The 20,473-nt window shown below is 34.1% G+C and overlaps 4 protein-coding genes and 1 long non-coding RNA gene across 7 annotated transcripts in view; 2 read left to right on the forward strand and 3 right to left on the reverse strand.

Moving 5' to 3' along the window:
* The window catches only part of LOC111459361 (UDP-glucose 4-epimerase GEPI48-like), a 4,803-nt gene extending 1,550 nt beyond the window's left edge, over positions 1-3,253 (forward strand). The window contains exons 3-9 of the mRNA XM_023102233.1: positions 762-897; positions 1,042-1,143; positions 1,469-1,696; positions 1,837-1,915; positions 2,166-2,248; positions 2,769-2,860; positions 2,945-3,253. Coding sequence (XP_022958001.1) covers positions 762-897; positions 1,042-1,143; positions 1,469-1,696; positions 1,837-1,915; positions 2,166-2,248; positions 2,769-2,860; positions 2,945-3,041 — 817 coding nt within the window. The 3' untranslated portion in view covers positions 3,042-3,253. The remainder of the gene's footprint in view (positions 1-761; positions 898-1,041; positions 1,144-1,468; positions 1,697-1,836; positions 1,916-2,165; positions 2,249-2,768; positions 2,861-2,944) is intronic.
* A 1,192-nt stretch (positions 3,254-4,445) lies between these two features.
* On the reverse strand, positions 4,446-6,581 carry LOC111459363. The gene is made up of 3 exons (XM_023102234.1): positions 6,342-6,581; positions 5,191-5,342; positions 4,446-4,660 (listed from the first exon to the last, which is right to left on the reverse strand). Exons 1-3 carry the CDS (start codon positions 6,409-6,411, stop codon positions 4,643-4,645), a joined length of 240 nt encoding a protein of 79 aa, XP_022958002.1. The 5' UTR covers positions 6,412-6,581; the 3' UTR covers positions 4,446-4,642.
* Positions 5,662-6,335, reverse strand: LOC111459365. Its single transcript, XR_002713281.1, has 2 exons — positions 6,044-6,335; positions 5,662-5,903 (listed from the first exon to the last, which is right to left on the reverse strand). It is a non-coding gene; the product is annotated as an uncharacterized LOC111459365 (long non-coding RNA).
* A 684-nt stretch (positions 6,582-7,265) lies between the features above and the next one.
* Positions 7,266-11,616, forward strand: LOC111459357 (methyltransferase-like protein 17, mitochondrial). Of its 2 annotated transcripts, XM_023102225.1 has the most exons (12): positions 7,266-7,473; positions 7,580-7,845; positions 8,188-8,261; positions 8,359-8,453; positions 8,786-8,883; positions 9,101-9,184; positions 9,463-9,543; positions 9,625-9,708; positions 9,854-9,949; positions 10,533-10,612; positions 10,836-10,924; positions 11,093-11,616. In XM_023102225.1, exons 1-12 carry the CDS (start codon positions 7,341-7,343, stop codon positions 11,431-11,433), a joined length of 1,521 nt encoding a protein of 506 aa, XP_022957993.1. In that variant the 5' UTR covers positions 7,266-7,340; the 3' UTR covers positions 11,434-11,616. The 2 variants fall into 2 exon arrangements, with proteins under 2 accessions (XP_022957993.1, XP_022957994.1); XM_023102226.1 differs by lacking the exons at positions 9,463-9,543; positions 9,625-9,708.
* A 948-nt stretch (positions 11,617-12,564) lies between these two features.
* Positions 12,565-16,808, reverse strand: LOC111459356 (WD repeat-containing protein 44-like). Of its 2 annotated transcripts, XM_023102224.1 has the most exons (9): positions 16,505-16,808; positions 16,312-16,389; positions 14,880-16,190; positions 14,614-14,704; positions 14,331-14,488; positions 14,161-14,212; positions 13,883-13,962; positions 13,714-13,807; positions 12,565-13,629 (listed from the first exon to the last, which is right to left on the reverse strand). In XM_023102224.1, the coding sequence occupies exons 3-9, from the start codon at positions 16,050-16,052 to the stop codon at positions 13,052-13,054; spliced, it is 2,226 nt and encodes a 741-aa protein (XP_022957992.1). In that variant the 5' UTR covers positions 16,053-16,190; positions 16,312-16,389; positions 16,505-16,808; the 3' UTR covers positions 12,565-13,051. The 2 variants fall into 2 exon arrangements, with proteins under 2 accessions (XP_022957992.1, XP_022957991.1); XM_023102223.1 differs by lacking the exon at positions 16,312-16,389.
* Between the last annotated feature and the right edge of the window lie 3,665 nt (positions 16,809-20,473).

Consider the following 20,473-nt stretch of genomic DNA (forward strand, 5'->3'; position numbering starts at 1 on the left):
TTTTTTTTTTTTTTTTTTTTTTTTTCTTTAAGGGAGGGGTTTTTAAAATATTGTATTTGAAAATGGCGACTAAAATTTGTTTTCCTTCATTACTTTAATTCCTAAAAATTATTTTATAGTATGAGCATAGCTGACATAAATATAATTTAAAAAGGTAAATTATTATTTTTTTTAATTCTTTTTATTATTGAACATGTTTTTCTTAATTTTTTGTCGGACGTATATTAATATGAGGAGGAGCTAAAATAATTTTTTTTAGTTAGAGCTTTAATTTGTTATTTTTAATGAATGACATTGACGAAAAGGCCCCTCCAGCTCTCTTCATGAAGAACATTGTTGGTTGGTCCTTTCAAGTTTCGAACTTCATTCATGAAAATTGAAGGCATTTTATGAAATGATGATATTTGGTATTCGGAAAATATGTCTGTTTAATTGATTTTTCGTAATATTTCATTATATTTTGTATGAAGTTGTTTTTATCATATTCATTAGATTATGCAAATAAACAACAATAATTTTGTAATATCTGTTTCAATTTTTCTGAATTTAGCTATGTGATTTCATTGTGTACTGAGGGATCAAGAAATTTCTGGGTTTTTGATAAAATGAAATAGTTTCATAACCTCGTTCCCCTCTCTCTCTCTCTCTCTCTCAATGTTTGAATATGAAGCTTTATGCTTCCAAAAGAAAAACTTGCCTTTTGTTATTCTTTCTTTCTTTTTGCATTCTATAACTTTTGGAAATTCAAACTGCTTTTGCAGATTCGATGCTGTCATACACTTCGCTGGACTTAAAGCAGTTGGCGAGAGTGTCCAAAAGCCACTGCTTTACTATGATAACAACTTAATTGGGACAATTGTCCTGTTGGAAGTCATGGCTGCCTATGGATGCAAAAAGGTTATTCTCTGACATGTTATTAAATTCCATTTTAAAGAACTTAATTATTGACAAGGAATAACAAGTTTATCGTGATATCTTCTCTTGAGTGTTTCCCAATTTTGGTGTAACTGACAAATCTTTAAAAATTTGGTCTCTTGTCAGCTCGTGTTTTCATCATCAGCTACTGTATATGGGTGGCCAAAGGAAGTCCCTTGCACTGAAGAGTTCCCTTTGTCTGCAACAAACCCTTATGGACGAACTAAGGTGCATACTACATTGAATCAACTATGGAACCTTAGATGCTCTTTAGAAACTGCTCTTAGATTTTTAATATAGAAAACTTACTCATGTCTGCCATGGAAGGTTTAATATCCTAGGAGTTACTTTGACAATCGAATAGAGTAAGTCAGATGATTTTCTCGTGAGAATAGTCGAGCTGGCTCGAACACTAATGAAAAAGGGTACTTAGTAAATAGTTGTTTCTTGGTTGAGTGAAGATCATAAACAAACAAGAAACCTACGCTCATTTAGCTGTTTCTTCCATGAGCAGATCTTATTGAAATGACACAATATGTTCTTTTACTTCCAGCTGTTCATCGAAGAAATTTGCCGAGATATTTACCGATCAGATTCAGAATGGAAAATCATATTGCTTAGATACTTCAACCCAGTAGGTGCTCATCCCAGTGGAGAAATTGGTGAAGACCCCCGTGGAATTCCCAACAACTTGATGCCCTTTGTGCAACAAGTTGCTGTTGGCAGACGGCCAGCCTTGACAGTTTTTGGAACCGACTACTCTACCAAGGATGGAACAGGGGTATGTGTAAACCCCCTTCCAAAAAAATCCATCTTCTGAATTATTATTCGGGGATGACATAAAGTTTTCTACTACTCATATCCCTCAAATTTCTCGTTTGATAATTAGAGGTTGGTGTCTATTGTCTGTCCCTTGTGCAGGTTCGTGACTACATTCATGTTGTTGATTTAGCTGATGGGCACATTGCCGCATTGCGCAAAGTGGATGATCCCAGCATAGGTATGTTCTACAAATGGATTATGTTAGGCACCATCCAATTAGTTTCTTATTAATGAAGATTTATTCAAGATTCTTTCCCTAGCCATGTTTGAGTGTAGTCACATCATCCCATTGACATCTTTCTAGAATTTACCTTGGTTGATTTTCTGAACCAGATGGTAATAGTATCGATTTGCATACAGAATTAAGCACTGTTTTGTTAATACTTTTAACTGGGGGAAGGATAACGCTGTGCTTATATTATCCACAGGCTGCGAGGTTTACAATTTAGGAACTGGAAAGGGTACTTCAGTTTTGGAGATGGTTTCAGCATTTGAAAGTGCATCTGGACAGGTAAAAGATTTTCCTTCATATGGTATGCTCATTCATTATAACAATAGGCTGCTGCTACTCCTCCTTTCACTCTCAATGACTAGACAATATTAGAGGATTATTGAAAAAAGTAGTCCCACCTTAGCTAACTAAGAGGAGGATCATGGGTTTATAAGAAACACCGTCTCCAAGGCCTTTTAGGGAAACAAAAAAAAAAAAAAAAAAAAACCATAAGAGCTTATGCTCAAAGTGGACAATATCATACCATAGTGGAGAGTCATGACTCCTAACAGACAATGCTGTAAATGCATCACAGAGATGTCAGATTGATTTCTCATAGTTTATCAGTACATAAAATGGCTGCATCAGAGAACTGTCCGGTGAAATTTCCTTCCCTAGTTGGAATTAGTACCTCATATTTGGACATTGCGAGTCTCACCACACATGAAAGGAAGTGTTAATAATTCGTCCAATAAAACTAAACATTTAAGCTTATGAGATGATTTGCAAGACATATAATGAAATGTAATTCCTTTTGCAGAAAATTCCTCTTGTGATGGCGGATCGACGACCAGGGGATGCTGAAATTGTGTATGCGGAAACAGAGAAAGCGGAGAAGGAGTTGAACTGGAAGTAAGATTGTTAGGAAGGCTGGAGTTTGAATCACTCTGTTTATAAAGACTCTTTAAGAGATGTGTTATGTTCGTTGTTGTGCAGGGCCAAGTACGGAATTGAAGAAATGTGCAGGGATCAATGGAACTGGGCCAGCAAAAATCCTTATGGCTATGAAGCTTCAGCCCCCAACAACAAATAAGAACCCCAATTTGCTTGGTATTTTCCAATTTCCATATGCTTTTTTGCCATTGCCTCCTGAGATTTGCATCTCTCTCCGTATCAGTGATATGAATAAACCCAATACCCTCTCCCCTGGCAGTGTTTTTAACACTTGCTTTTTAGGTCCTTTTTGGAGCTGGAATGCAAACATTTATTTTAATCCTAAGTTTATCTTCCACGAAATTATCAATATCTGATCTCAAATACTTGCTCAGCCTTTATTCTTCCATGTTTGAAATTCTTACAAAAGACACAAACTAAACAATTCAATTTATTAATTATTAGGCTAAATATAATGATTTTTCTAAAATTCACTCACCATTGATTTAAAAGTTTCAATGGCCAAGATGAAAAGTTGAAACTTGTTGGCACGTGTTTGGGGGAAGAGGAGCCGTAGGTCACGGAAGGTGGTTTCGTTTGACCGCTGAAAACAAGAGATTCTCGTGTTGGGTACAGTAGTCGTGCTTCCTTGTTTTATTTGTATCATGACCATCCTCATTTAAAAGACCTTTTTACCCTCCACTTACTATTGTATGATCAAATGGCTTTCAGTAAAATAAAAATAAAAAATAAAAACTTTAACACGTGTTAATAGATTATTAATAATGCTTGAGATTTAATTAAAAATATTTCCTAAACACTGTTTAACCGTTTTTTAATGAGATTTAATTTTTGCTAATTCAATGCCTTGAGGTTCTTTTTGGACGATTCTTAAAAGATGCATTAATGGATGACAGGTTGCGTAACGTATTAATACAATTCTCTTTTTTTCTTTTATCTGTTTAATTAAATCACTATTTTCGAATTTATAGTATACTTTTTCCCCCAAAAAGAAATCCTTATATTCTTTGGTTAAGTTATTTATTTATTTTAATAAAGTAACTTAAAAGGTCGGTTTGGAATATTTTTAATATAAATACTTTTGAAAAAAATTTAATAAAAATATTATTATATCATACATATTTTTCAAAAATAATTTAAATGACAAATTTGTTCGATTATTTTATAAGCATCTATCATCATTTACATCGAGTAAATTGATTATGCAAATAATTTTGCTCAGAATATGTAATTTTCTAATGATAATTAAGGTTCATAAATACAATCTAACATGATTTTTTTTTTAAAAAAAGATTATAATAATGATAATTAATAAAATTAATGTTTCCTTTTCCACTATTTCATAGCATCACATAATTACTCACTCTTAATTTTATCAATACAATTAAATTACAAAATTCAAGAATTTAATATTATTCTAGATCGAAAAGAAATTTATTATATTATTCCAAATTCCATTCCACATTATTAAAAAAAGAAAAAGCCCTTCTCTGTACCGATAATAATATCCCAACACCTGTTTGGTAAACACCACAGGAATAAATAAAGCAAAATGGGTGTCCAAACTGCATTTCCTTTCCTCTTATAAAGAACATTTAAATCAAGTATTTCTTTTGCAAATAGAAATTTCATAATATTATGATATGATGATACTGATAGAAAGTTCAATGCTGGAAGCTAAAACTTTAAATATAAGAAAAGAATGTCCACAACCATACTATATTCCACTCTCAAAGCTCATCAGATGCATCCACCCAGCTGCAAATAAGTCGAGGAATTTGTGAGTAAAAAGCAAAACATGGAGTAAATGATTCATAGAAGAAGCCTCATTCATTCTAGGACTCAAATTTTGAACAGGCTTGTTGCTAAATGTACTTACATATGTTAGAATGTTTTAAATTTAAAGTATCTGGGGGTGTTTAACTATTCTCACGAGCCAATTGTCCAACCTTGCTACATCGGTAATTCGTATAATATTAAATCTTGAAGTCCAAATTGGTTGACATGTTAGAAGTTAACATCACTACATCCAAGTAATACTCAATGAAAAAGTATCAACTCCACGTTCCATTAACGAACAAACTATAATGAACCGAAGACGACTTTCTAAAACACAAACCAACGACTCATGCTTTCCGACCAAACAGCTGGGATTTCTTTTAAGGTTTAAGGTTTGTATCTCATGTCGATTTGATTCATTTCTTGCAACAAGAAAGGTCCAAATTGAATGCTTGAAGCACATTGCTTAGAAGAAAAAACAAGGCAATAACCAAATAGGAATACGTTACCAAAATAGCTTCAATCTCCTCATTGGACATTGGAGTCCTTTTAGGCTGAAGGGAAGCTTTTCCTCCAATAGTTTTGGATGCCTTTTCATTTAAAGATAAGAATAACACTTGATCATCCACCCCAATGCTTGTTGGAGTCTGAGAAGTAGAACCTGTAAACATTCTTCAGTATTTACTACAATAAAATTACTTGACATATAACTTTAGAAAACACGACACCAAGACAGCATTCAACGATCGATATTATACGATATTTCAACTCGTTAATGATTATCCACGTCTATTAAAACCCAAGCATTCAAATAACTACAAAGACACTGACCGTCCAAGCGTCAAAAGAGGGGAAAGTGAGTTAACGATCATCAATGTCTATCATACGGTACTTCAACTCGTTAATGATCATCCATGTCTATTAAAACAAGTAAGCTACAAATACACAACTTCCATACATTGCCTAACCCTTTTTTTTTCCTCTCTTTTCAAAGAGGTAGCAATATTAGGAGTGCTTGTCAAGTCGGTTTTGAGTCAACTTTGAAATGGAAAAGACATATGAAATTGACATAGAAACATATAGAAGGGTTTCTCAAATTATTGCTTAGATACTCAGGTCTTAATAGAAGCAGAAAAGGCATAAAAATCAATTCCCCTCCCATATAGATATCTTTGAATTAGGTTTCATTCTAAACTCTGACCCTGAAGCTTGGTTAGCTAATCTGTTTCATTACATTTCAAAATCTAGGTTGACAAATTGCTACTCAAATGTAGAAAACCAATTAATAACAAACACATTTAGTCCACATGAGTGCACCAGGTTCTCCATCAACAAGCTAAAACAGGCAAATAAAATCCAAACCATAAGAACAAAGATCTGATCATGCTAAACAGAAAAAACCCAGCTCCAAGCAGTCAAACAGAAATCAAACGAAGGCAGAAACCACAGCAATAAATACAGGTGAAGTCAAAGAACAAGTCAATAATCAACGAACAGAACAGAAGGAAAACGATCGAATACAAACACCAGCTAGAAAAGAAAAACAAAAAACACGCGACGATTTTCATATGGGTATAAAGGATTTTCTCGGTTTAGGAAGATCATCATTGATCGAAGTACATAAAAGTAGCGAGAAGAAAAGGGTAGAATGGAGGCGGACCAGAGGGGTTTGGATGTCGCTTAGGGAACTTGATGCGAGGGATCCTCTTGAGGGCCTGAGCTACACCCATAACGCTCGATGAGGGGTCGGTTTGTTGGTGGTGGTGCTGTGTTCTTTGCACTGCGTAGATGGTTGATGAAGATCTTGGTGAAAGTGACGGCGATTTGAAGCAAATGGCGATGAGGGAGCCAATGCGATGCAAGTGCAATTCGGCGTCGTTTATAATCAACGTTTTGTCAACACGCGAGGTTGTCCTCAACTACGCGTTTCCTTTGACGATTCTTTCTTCTTGTTCTTTCTCTTAAAAAAAAGAAAGAGATTTATAAGGGAATGAAAATCAAATAATAGGAATAAAATTTTTAATTTCTATTGATAGAATTTATTCAAATGTAAAAATCAAATATTTTACAAAAATATCACTTAAATTCGTATTTTAGTTGAAAAGAATCTTTCAATTTTCAAAAAAATTACATATATCTTTAAATTTTCAAAAATTAATATCCTTCAATTTTTATTAAAAAAAAAAAAAAAAATATCCATTAAAGATTTTATATAAGAATATAAGAATTTTTAAATATAAATATAAGAATTTTAACACTGAAAATAGAATAGTATATGGTATATTAAAATTTTTCACATCTATATTTGGAAGATTTTTATTAAAGATTTGATATTAAAGAAAGAGAAAAGGCTGTGGAGATCAAATAATAATATATTTTAAAATTAAAAAGTAATAATTTTGTTTTTATTTATTTATTTTTATTTTATTTTTTTAGTTCTAAACCTAAATTTGAAAATTTAAGAGAGAAAATTTAACAAATTAATTATTTTTGGTTAAATATTTTTTTGACCGGTTTATTCAGAAAAAGAAGAAAAAAGAAAAAAGAAAAAAAAAACCGCTGTTGATGGACTCCAAAGCCCTAAAACTAAAACCCACAAATTTGGGAAATCTTCGTGGTTGCCCAGACCGTCTGTGTAGTCTCTCAATTGGGCTCGACAATGGCGTCTCTACTGCAAGAAACATCCCAAAAAGTCATCACGCCGGAGATCCTCCGCTCTGCGGCCAAACAATCACAGCGTTGCCTCGTTGTCCCAGTCCGCCTTCGCCGTGCCATCAAGAAGTACCTTCGAGGTTACACTTCCCGTATTCATTTCTTCTTTGGAGCTCCGTGTGAGTATGTTTCTTTCTTTGTGTTACTCTGTGTGCCTGATTTTATGGCGTTTTCTCTACATTCCAGAGCAAGAAGTGCCGCACCTGAAGAGGAAGGTGTTGAGGTTGTCTGAATCTTTCAGTGGCATCAAGGATGTTAATCTGCAGCTGGCAGCAACCACTTCGAAGGAGCTTGTTGAAGATCCTTTGAAATCGGTAGAGCAGTCCAAGCGTTGGAAGATTAAGAGCTGCTATGGTGATATTGGGTTTCAGTACAGAGATGATGAGACGATTGCTTATGTCGCCTCCCGAATGCCTGCTGTTTTCTCTGCGTGCTATAGAGTTCTTAACGAGGTAAAATAGGTATCTGTATATTAATAACCGATTGAATTAGCTCTCTGTCATCTTCAAAAAATCGAGAAATGAACTGGAACTGCAAGAAACAAGACATCTCAATGGATAGTGTATGGTGAAATGCTGAGGCGAAAGAATTAACTTGCACGTTGTAATTAGGCAATACATAACGGATTTAGCACATAATCATTTTATCAGTGAAACATGTGTGATAATGTCGCGAAGCTTACTTTTTTTTTCACAGACCTTTTCAAATTGATTCAGGGTTTACTTCTATCAGGTTCGGTTTCTATAATTGGGAATGATTTTCTAATCATTTTTCTTTTACATGTATGCACTTAGGTTCGTAGAAGACTACCTGATTTCTCTCCATCTAGTGTATTGGATTTTGGTGCTGGCACTGGTTCAGCTTTCTGGTAACAAGTGTCTTTATTCATTTATCTTAAATAGAATGCATGGACTGTCATAAACTTATATTAGCTAATTACATTGTGATTTGATTCAAATTTCTAGGGCTCTGCGAGAAGTCTGGCCACACTCTGTAGAGAAAGTTAATATAGTAGAACCATCACAATCAATGCAACGTGCTGGACGGAGTTTGATACAAGGTATTGAGGAATTTACATTTTATTGCTGCAATTTGTAATTTTGAACTGATAATTGTGAATAACAAAGTTTTGTTTTATTCATTCCTTCCATAAAAATAAATAAAGAACCAATTTTTATTGCTATTAGACAAATTATAACCAGAAAACTTATTCAGGGTAGGGTTATTAAAACTATATCTGAAAACTAGATTAACTTCTGTATTTGAACCTGCAATTTTGAAGTATTAGTTTGCCATGACGAATGAAATAATGCATGTACATTCCTTATTGTGGTAGACTTGTTTTCAGCACTTATTGAAACAACAAAATTTACACTTTTTCATTTGTTTTAGGCCTAAAGAACTTGCCGCTTATTCATGGTTATGACAGCATTCAGGCGCTTAACAAAGATATTAGTAAGTCAGAGAGAGAACATGACCTTGTCATTGCAGTAAGTAACACTTTTAAAATTCTTCACTAGCATATTTTGGAACTTTTTTTTTTTTTTTGTTGCAAGAACTCGTCGCTCCTGGCTTCTGTCTTTTCTTCTTTTCCCATTTATTTTGTATATAACTTTGAAACCACTGCAGGTATGAAAAAATTGTGGTAATTTAGCTATTAGATCAGAGTACTAATTGATGTTTCATCTTATATGCTGTTGTATGAAGTCTTATGTACTCGGAGAAATACCGTCACTGAAGGACAGGGTAACCATAGTACGCCAGCTTTGGAATCTTACGAAAGATGCTCTGGTAAAAATTTAGCTCTGGGATTTTGTGTAACAACTTTTTTCTGATACTTGTTGTGGTCCTCTTATAATGAATACGTAATTAATCTAGAAATAAGAAAAATAAATTCTGGTGAACATTTTCTTGCCGTACCATAACACAACCCTGAAAAATGGGCGTGAACTTCTTTTTCCAAACTTTATTTCTTGCAAGCCTTTTTCTCCCTTGTTATTTTTGGTCTTTGTGCTTTCGAAAGTGTAATTTTTTCTTCATGCAATTTAAGAAATATGAATGTGATGTAGGTGTTAGTTGAACCTGGAACACCACATGGATCAAATATCATATCTCAAATGCGATCTCACATATTGTGGATGGAAAAAAGAGTAAGTTGATATTTTTGTTGCATCTATTTGACAGTGCAGCATATTTTCTTCTTGACGATTGTGTTTTCTGCTGATATATAGAAATGGCGTAAACATGAAAACAACAAAAATATAGCTTCTAAGGACTTGATTACTCAAAAGTGCGGTGCATATGTAGTTGCTCCTGTGAGTATAATAGGTTCTTTCTCTGTTCTTTTATTTTTATAATTTTGATATACTCGATAACTTTAGCCTTTTGATTAATGTAGAAATCTTTTTCCTGATAATAATCAGCCTAATATCTGTGATTCTTATCTATCTTTTTAATCAGTGTCCTCATGATGGAATATGTCCATTAGTGAATACGGGAAAGTATTGCCATTTTGTTCAGCGATTGGAGAGGACATCAATGCAAAGAGCTTACAAGGTTCCTTTTCTTAGCATTCGGTTTCCTATCCCCTTAACACTCATATCGTGAGAGGCATGTTAGCTTAAAATTGATGGGAAATTAGAAGGCCGATACCTTATATCCGGACTATTATACTGCAGTTACCAATTATTTAGTTTTCCTTTTTATAGTTTCTTTTTATTGCTAGTTTGTATACATGCCTAATATTGACATTTGATCATTTTTTGAACAAGAGGAGTTGCAATGTTAATGTGTTCAATTTCTCTATTTTCTTTGTGACTGACAATATTACCTCTTGCTTTTCGATCCTGTACTCATCTCTTATTGTTGAATGTGACCACATCATAACTTGAAGTGCCTGGCCTAAATTTTCTTGAGAAAGTTGAAAAAGAGCATATTGTAAAATTTATTATTTTCTTTGTTATGCCTTCGATATACAATTGTGGTCCCTATTAAAACAAAAGCACAAGTGGTTTCGGGGATTTTCTCATCTTTTCATTCTAGATTTTGAATGTTCTTATGATGAATCTGTTAGCTTCCCTAGTATATAGTATAATATAAGGATCCATTGCTTACTATCTTTTACTCTTTTTACATGTAGCGCGCCAAGGGTGAATCCTTGAGAGGTTTTGAGGACGAGAAGTTTTCTTACGTTGTATTCAGGCGTGGACAACGTCCTCGGTGAGTTCATTTTAATTTTGTTCTCAAAATCTCGGAAGTTTTTAGGTTCCGTTCTCTTAAAGACAATAGGATTATTCAAATGATATTATACTGATTGTTAGCAGTTTGTGTTACATTTATAATTTCTCCAACCTGGTGTCCTCATCTTGATATTTGTATGTGGACTCTCAATTCTCAAACACGTTTTTGCTTCGCTTTTCTAAACCTCACTTTGATTTTTCAGGGAACCATGGCCTCTAGACGGCATGAAGTTTGAGACGCTAAAGGAACAGCATGCCAAAAGAAATCCAGAAGACCTAGAGATTGACTATGGTGAGAATTAAATAAATATAATTTAATATATCCTTCATATCTCTTTAAACCAGACAGTAATTAGAAATGACAACTAAAATCTTCAAACAGACCTCTATTAGCATTCGCTACAGTTTCACTAGAGTTGTTCTATTAATCTTTATCCCCTCTTACTTGTGACCATGGCAGAGGACCTAATAAAGTTGAACACACAAATTGTTCCATACCAAGAAGTGGATCCAGTTACATATGATTCTGATGTCATTGAAACTGAAATTCTTGATGATGGAGAAGAAGAGGGAGAGGAAGAACAAGGAGAATCGGCACTTGCTGATCTCGGTGGTGGTTGGGGCAGGATTGTATTTCCACCAATTCGAAGGGGCAGGCATGTATCGATGGATATTTGTCGATCGACAACGCGGGATGCCTCAGAGGGCTCGTTTGAGCGAGTTATTGTCACACAGAGTAAGAATCCTACTTTACATCATCAAGCTCGAAGGTCAGTTTGGGGTGATTTATGGCCTTTTTGAATTGTCTTCATGTCTGGCATGGCATCCATACACGAGTTATTTAACTACTGGAAAATGTGTATAGAAGCCTATAGATGTAGACATTCACTTGTTATTGGAACGTTGATTTGGAGAGTCAAATCTTGTTTTTGGCATTAATGTTTATGATTCTTTAATATGTTGATATTCAAATCTTAGAGTAAAACATTGTCAATTTCATTCTTGATCTTTCTTTTATATGTTTAATAGCATGTCTAATTGACATAAATTTTTACTTCAAGTTTTGTATTTATTTTACACATTTATTTTTATATATAATTGTTTCATTAATTTTAATTAGTGGAATATGTTCAGACAATATAAAATCAAGAACTTGTTGATTCAACTTCAGAAGTTAAAATCTTACTTTTCATGCTCATTTTAACAACAATTTCAGTAAATAATTAACCATTTCATTTTTTTTTTCTTAAAAAAACTTTATGAACTATGCACATATGTCATCAATGGAAGCAGAATCTGCAGTGGTACATATAATAAAAGGTTCAGTCACTTTTAAAATGAAATTTACAGTAGAGAGAGAAAGAGAGATGAAATACAATCAAATTACCAAGTTATCAATGAAGAATCATCTTAAACCTCATCCATCATCTCACCATTTTCAGAACAATTCCACGACCCTTTAAAGAAACCTCACACCCACCAAAAACATCCCCACTTTCTTCGACTTGTTTATGAATCTCTCCCACTTTGATTTGAAAGGTCGGAGCAACCTTGTTAGGGCGATCCAGCTACTCGGAAAAGAGTTGAATTGTGCTTGCTTATTACGATTACGCAAGTTCACCTAAAGGCTTGAATAAGTAGGGTCAAGGGAGTGGCACTCTTCTTCGAAAAGAGGAGTTGCTTGCCCGAACTATCTTAAAGTCAAGCTCTTTGGATTTTTCCTATACTGACAGAAGAGATCTTTTCATGGATCCAGACAAATTCATTCCATGGATTCTAAGTGTTAGGAACTTAAAAAGCTTGTTGATTCTTTCCTTCATTTCGTTCCTTTTATACAAGTTTATGGAATTGAATGTACATGGCAGTTGAAAAAGAAGCAGACCAATGTCATAATGAAAGGAATTCAATGCCACAACAGATCAAGATAAAAGATTCAGCTCAAACATGAAAGGACATTTCCTTCATTGAATGGAAACACAAGAACACAGTTATCCATATCTAGGGGGGCAGCACAAGCAAAGACCCACCAGATAGATGCCTCTATTATACACATAATGTAATGTAATAATTATTACACATACCCATTTCCTCTACTGTTTTCTTTCTTTTTGTTTTTGTTTTCTTCTTTCTATTTCCTGAAAGCAGGCTCCCAGTCTCAAAAATAAAAGAATCGTGTATATCATAATTAAACCTGTATTATAACGACATCCCTTCCAGATGGATTCCGACATCTCGACGACTTGCAAAGGATGTTGACTAAATCATAGAAACAACACGGGTCAGTGTGATTCGAACATTACATCGAGGGCGGTTCATAATTCATGAACCCCCTTAACTTGGCAGGTTGCTGTAGACTTAATATGCTGTTCTAAGGATATTCTCACAAACCTAGCAAATGCAAGCGAAGATACCGAGTGATTCATAACCGAACGGGTAAACCATAGTTGAGAAATGTTCGGATTCGTCCATCCCATCCAGCGGTAACGATCACAAGACCCCACATGTGTGGAGAGCTAAGCATGCTTTGGCAGGCATTCTTCAAAAACTTGAACTCAGTCTTGCACATGGAAGGTGAAGGTGTCATTGAGCTGGAATCATGGAGTTTCTCCGCTGGCCAAGTTGCAGTTCCTTTGAGCAACTCGGGAAAAAGATTGCGACTTAGAGAGAAGCAATCCGGTGACGATGATGGAACCTTGTGTTCGCTATCACCATCGTCATTTGGATACTTGGGCTCCATTTCAGGGATACTTTCTGCTGTAACGCAAACTCGTGTTGGGGACACGGGGGGTTCGGGTGTGATTTTCACACCAGACCAAGGTATAGCTATCGACGCATTATGAGAAAAGAAACTTTCAGACGACCAAATTTTCTTTTTCCGAGACGCTTTGTCCTTACAATTGTAGTTCCAAACATAGATGTTTTCTTCACTGGCTGAAACAATATGCTTTCCATCAGAGGTAAACGAAGCAGACATCTTGTTTCCACCATTTCGAGGACCTAAGAAGAGAGACAGAAAAGAAGGTTAATAATTCTGTATCTTTCTTCTTTGACATTAACCTGAAAGAGGAAGCATCGACATACCCTTGAACTTGCAAATGATATCACCCCCAGAAATTATATGAACCGGCGAATCAACAGAGCAGACCATTAGTTTACTCGGGTCACTAGGAGAAAACTGTAAAAACAAAGTGTTAAAACAAACACGAGTCAAATCAACATGTTTGGAAGACTTTGGGATGCCGAAAAAAACCTCAAAACCAATTATTCTCTTCCCAGGCGACTTCTTTTTGCCATTTAAGCATATTTGAGTATCGAGCTCCAACCGATTATCTGAACCCATAAAAACGTAATGAATTTCTTGTGAACCGCAAATTTTTTTTTTTTATCTAATTGCTTTGTTTACTACAGCAGTACTACAACAGAACTCAATCATATGCTTATCAAATAGATTACATTTAACAACAGGATAAAAACACGACATAAAGAAAAGAAAAAGAATTGGATTAACGTAATGTCTCACGTGCGTACCTATAATATTATAGAAACGACAGTTTCCATTCATGGACCCGACGATTCCTCCCTACACACAGGTCAAGTAAGCAGGTAAGGAATATTACAGAAATCGGGGATGGCGATGGGGATTGGAAGGGAGAGGCAGGCAGACAAAAGAATACAAAGATCACAAAACTATATCAAACCTTTCCATCCGGTCTGTAACAGACAGCACTCACTATCTCACGAGTATCGATATAATCAACGACTTGACAAGCAAGAACTTCCCAGATCCGAACTTTACCATCTATCGAGCCGCTTATGAAATGATTTTCATCTAGAGGGTTGAAACTTACACAGGTTACTGCAAAAAATGGCAAATAAATCAAAACATAGATAACGAGAACAGAAAAAGATCCCATCCATCAATATTAATGTGAAATCAAGCATACAACAAACACTAATATATGTATGTCTGAAGAAGTATACCGTAGTTATTATGACAGTAAACTCTTATGCACGTGTCGCATCCCAGCTGCCAAAGACGTACGGTTTTATCGACAGAAGACGACAGCAGAAGCTGCGTAGAACATTAAAAGAAATAATAGTAGTAAGTGATCATCGCAAAACTTCAGCATCAATATACAAATTACTGGTATGATTAGAGACATCAAGATTCATGGCAATCATAAACATAGATACTGAAGAAATGAATTCAAATAAAGACGCATAAAATGGTGGTTTATTGTACTGACCCCTTTCTTCGACCAAGATAGATCCAAGACCTCACCGCTGTGTCCCGAGAACTCGTGCAACGGTTTCTCCAATATCCTAAACAGATTTGGTGGAAAAATTACACAGGCTGTACTTGATGATCTCTTCAACTTCGTCTTGCCTACGGTCTCTTTCACATCCAAGGGGTCTAGCTTGGACAAATGATTTGTTGTGAAGTACATAGAGGAAGGATCAACATTGTGAAGGTTGAAATTATCAATTTTCACATCTTCAATGACCTGCCATACACGCACGACACGATCTTCGCCTGCAGTAGCTAAGTATCTTCCATCAAAACTGAACTTCATTGTAGAAATTGGCCCTTTATGTGCTTCAAATTCTTGTCCCACAAAAAGGGATGATAAGTCCTTGGCTTGCTTTTTATATGGATGAACACGAACTTGTTGCATCCCAGCCTTAGACGATGAATTGAGATTGTCGTGCTTCACTGCACCCTCCCTGTTGTCAACTATACAAGCCACCGCACCCAATTTTCTCAGCCAACCCTTCTTTACCTCTTTCCTGACATTGACTATAGGCCTAGCCTTTTCCACATTTTTGCGGAAGAGTTCCTGAACCAAGGGAGTCTGCCCAATGTTTCTCTCGAATTCATCAAAACTGAACGATCGGTTCGAACCGACTTCGCGTAACATGTTCAACATTCCATCTTGACTGAAACAATCCACAATAAACTCAGTCCCATTGTCCAAATTCCTGATAGTATAACCATAACTTTCCTCCACAGAAACATTTCCTGATGATTCTGGAGCTCCTTCCGACATGGAAGACATGGTAAAACTTGAAGATAACTCCCCTTCAGAACCCGAAAGTCGCAACACCGTTCCACAATCTTCCAGTATTCGATCATGATAACCCCTCCCAAATGAAACCCCTTCCTCTTCATCTTTGTTGTCAGAATTATCCAAATCCAAATCCAAACTCATCCATTGGAAGAATTTGTTTCTGCGTTCATAAACACTTTCCAAGTTTCTTATCCATCCACCATATCCGAAACTTTCAGGAACATCTCTATCATCCCCAAAACTTGTGCTACAGTTCTCAGAGCAATCAGATCCCCAATCAGAAACAGAGGAGATCTCCTCACGAGTATCATAGAATCTTTCAATCTCCTCCTCACAGTAAATCAAATCCATCGGTTCTTCACTCCCTTTACCCCACCCCTTCGCTTCAAATTCATGGCATCCTGACTAAAACTCGATAGATAAACACCAATCGTTTGAACCGTCGCACACCCTCAACAATCCCAATTAGATTCTACATAGACTCCAACTCTGTTCATCGTTTTCAAGAATTCAAAAAACAACAAAAAGAAAACCATTAGATCCATGGCCACAAACCCATCAATAGAAAATCAAAACAGGAACATCCAATCAGTCCACAAAATTGACCAACCCCAAAAGACCCGAATCACAACAACAGTAAACGCTATCACAACTCTCCGACAAAACAGAACCCTAAAGAAATCAGTACCTAGAAGAAACCAGTAACCCCAAAATCAGCGAAATTAGAGAAGATAAGAGGAATTACACAAGAAAACTGAAATGGGTGTTGAATGATCGAGAAGAAAAAGAGAAAAATTACAAACCTGGGTGACCCCAGAACTCGGGTCAAACCCAACTGGGGCTCTTCCTCTTTTTGGACTCTTCTCTCCGGAGGAGTTACCAGATGCGGAGGCAAAGAATACAGTGCGATGATGTTAACTGGAAGAGGAGGGAAAAGAGGGAAGAGGAGGAAAATATAGAAAAGCAAAAGGGTAAGGAGTAAAAAAAAGCAAAGCGCCTCGGTGCGACCGCCTGTGATAATAATTGGAGTGCGGATGCTGAAGGCCGAAGGCTGAAGGCTGAAGCTGGTTTGTGGAGAATCTTAGTACACGGAATTTCAAGTCCCCCTCTTTTTTCTTTTTCTGTTCTTCTTTGGTCAAAATTAGACATCCACCAATTTTACTTTACTTCCTCACTTGTTATCCTTCTTCCTTTCCCATCAATTTTCTCCCACCCAGTATTGTAAGATTAGTAACCAACGGTTGGATCTGGTAGAGTTCTTATATCTAACAAGATCATATTGTTTATATTGGCATCGTAGAGTTGTTACGATTGTTGCATCGATAAAAGATCATAGAATGACTTGGTTGTACTCGTGGGGTTGATTACTGTTTGTTATAATGTTAATATCGTCTAAATAGTATTTGTTGATGTAAAAATGACTTTAAATGAGACCATGGGACGAGGTAAGGTCTCTGCTCCATACCTTGCTTTGAAAACATACATTAAAATTTGAAAACTAAAAAATATAAGTTTTTTTCTCCATCTTTTTAAAATAAAACTTATAAACATTTTATAGGTATATATTGCTTTAGTTTACACCAACTTTTTATTTTGGTATTATCACACCGAGTATAAAGTAGTGTCAAATTGTATCTTTCGACACCGACCTATCGTGATAAAAAAAAGAAATATTTTTTTTGAGGAGGAAGAAAATATGTATGTGTAAAGTAGGTATATTTATTTTATGGTTGATAAACGGTGCCTCACAATTTAATGGTTCAACCACTTGTGAGTTTTGATGTTGCTATCTTAATATCTTTCCTTCTCGAACACCCCATTTTAAATGGAAATTCAACTTTATCTTTTAACAAAAATATTGAAAAATGTCACAAATATCTTTATCATTATCGAACAAAGTACTAGGTTCTTCATTATCCAATACGTCTTTATACTCGTTTTCCATTTTGATTTTAGAATTTTCAAAATTTTAAAAGTGGGTTTTATATTCTTTTTATTAAACTTCCAAAGTCTTCAAATGTTTTTTTTTTTTTTTTTATGGACTACCCATTGTAAATATATAGTTAAGGGTGTGGAAATTTCTCCCTACCGTAAAACTGACAACAATACATAAAGGACCAAAATATACAGTATCTACTAATGGTGGGTTTGAGCTCTTACAAATTTTTTTTACCTCAACTAATAGGAATTGACACTCTGTTAGTAGAGTCGAGCTCCACCCATCTTCCCGTCTCACAATCATGAAACTAAATGAATGCTTGTCACAATTGTTTTTTAATGATAGCATGTCATTAAAAAAATATATTCCAGCTCTCATAACTGACTTTTCTATGTAACACATATATTGTACAAATTCATACATATTCAACTTATTCCTAAGATCATCCATTAAAACATTAGTCAAATCGTAAACTATAATCTTAAATTAAAATCAACATTTAGAATCAAATTAGTGGTCCAAACCTTTTTTTGAAAAATATATACGAGATCTAGATTAATTTATTAATTTAATTAAAATATATATTATTTGATATTTGAGGTAAATGTTTACGAGATCTAAAAGCGATCTAAATGTTTTTTCTCTCGTAATTTTCTAATTATTTTATTTAAGAAAGGCATCTCTATTCTTTGATGAAATTAATCTATTAATTTAAATTTCTTTTCTCCTTTTGGAATATTAATTTAATAAACATTTTTTTTTTTGGTAAATAACAAACAAATTTCATATCTTGTGATCTTCATTGAGCCAAACACACAACATTATAAAAAGCAAGTATTCATAAAGCAATAATAGTAATGATAATAAATATATAATATAAATATTTAAATTTAAAAAAAAAAGTGCATAAAATTGAGGGAAAAAAGGTGGTCAAACTCATTTGGTGGGTTCTCTACGTTGGATTGGAATGCCTTATAATTCATAGTTGACCCACAAAAATAAATAAATGATTAAATTATGTTTGGTTTAATTATATAATTAAATGATATTTTAACCTTTCATTTAATTCATGTGATTATCGTAAAAGACAGTGGATCACAATAACATATTTCATGTGATGTTTATTCAAACATTAAATATATTTAAATATGTATTTATGCATATTGAAATTAATTTAGTCCTATTTTTAAATTTTTTCAATTATATATAGAAAATTTAAATAAAAAGTAATACGTGTTTTTTTTTCTTCCAAAAGAATATATTAGAAATTAAATTCCACGGTGGAAAATATAATAAATTTCAATTTCAATTTTAAAATCACGCGTGATGCATTTATTCCATGCGGAGACTTTCAAAATCAAAGTCTTTTATTTCTTTTTTCTTTTTTATTTTTCAAGTCTCAATGATGTTTACTTGTCAAATTAATAAATTAATATAATTATTTAAAAAAATAAATAATTTTGATGGTATTTTAAATTTTTAATAAAATAATTCCAATTTAAATTACTAGTTGGTTCATGTCGGCTATATTGCAAAATTGAAAATTATTATAGGGCGGTGGATGCTATTTTCATGTTTGAATTATTTGCATCATTCTGTTTTTTCTTTTTTTAGATTTATTATATTTTTTTTTTTGTCGATTAAGTTGCTAATGATTTGAAAGTTAATATATATATATAAAACATAGCAATGGTCGAGACGGATTCTATGGTCTCATCTACTTGCCCTTCCCAAACAACATAAGAGAAGTAATGATTTCCAAGAATCGATTTTTATTCAACCTGCTTCAAGCTCAACAACATATCGAATCATCGAATGCGAACAAATGATCCCGAGATTACAACTGATTACTTTGTCAAGTCTCTCCTTCTCGTGTTTGCTTCTAGATTCGGTCTAGTGTTAGGTTTGAGCACCTTTGATGTAAAACACCTCTTCCCGATGCTAAGCACAAAGACCATTTTGTCCACTAAATTAGTTAGTCTATTACTCTGAGTCACACTAAAACCTTAATAAGAAATACATAGAGGAGGATAAATTTGGTAGGTAGGTGTAATGAATAATATAAAACAAAATAGATTATAAGTTTCTATTACATCCTTATCTTCAACAGCTAGTTGTTGGGATAACATGCTTTTCATATATTTATGTTAGAAGAGAGAGTTCATCTCTAGTACAAGCAATAATTATAATATTATAAAAATTAATTCGGTAACGGTCTCATTCGAGCCCACAACTAGTAGATATTATCTGCTTTCACCCATTATGTATCGCAATGAATCTCACAGTTTTAAAGAGATTTTCATGTCATTCATTTTCCTTCCAACTAAATATAATTTTAAATTAAAATAAAAATTCATATACCACGTCTTGTTGAAAATGAAAGAAAAGTTTCAATATATCATATTTAAATTTGATAATCGTCGTTTATAATAAATACTTAATAACTCATGTCACTATTTTTATAAGATCTATTTAATATAAAGTACAGTACTGATACATTATTTTCATATCATCCAAAAATGACACAAATATTTTTAAAATAAAATATATTAGGTATATGGTTACTGATAACAAATCTAATATTATTTAAGCTACATCTGGCTATTTTTTTTAAATCCTTGTTTTATACGTTGGGCTCACCCACCCGTTTTCGGCCCATGGGCCTGATGGAAGCTTCAGTTGACTATACTTATATATTCTAAAAGATAATATTTATGGAGAATTTTTAGTTAACATCTAGGATAAATAAAACAGTCTTACGTTATATTTCCAATCTCAAATCATTTCTTATATTTTAAAAAATGTATGGTAGGTCGAATTTCAAAATTTATTT

This window comes from Cucurbita moschata, unplaced genomic scaffold (assembly GCF_002738365.1).
Source record: "Cucurbita moschata cultivar Rifu unplaced genomic scaffold, Cmos_1.0 Cmo_Scf00022, whole genome shotgun sequence".
In the NCBI taxonomy this organism is placed as follows: Eukaryota; Viridiplantae; Streptophyta; class Magnoliopsida; order Cucurbitales; family Cucurbitaceae; genus Cucurbita; species Cucurbita moschata.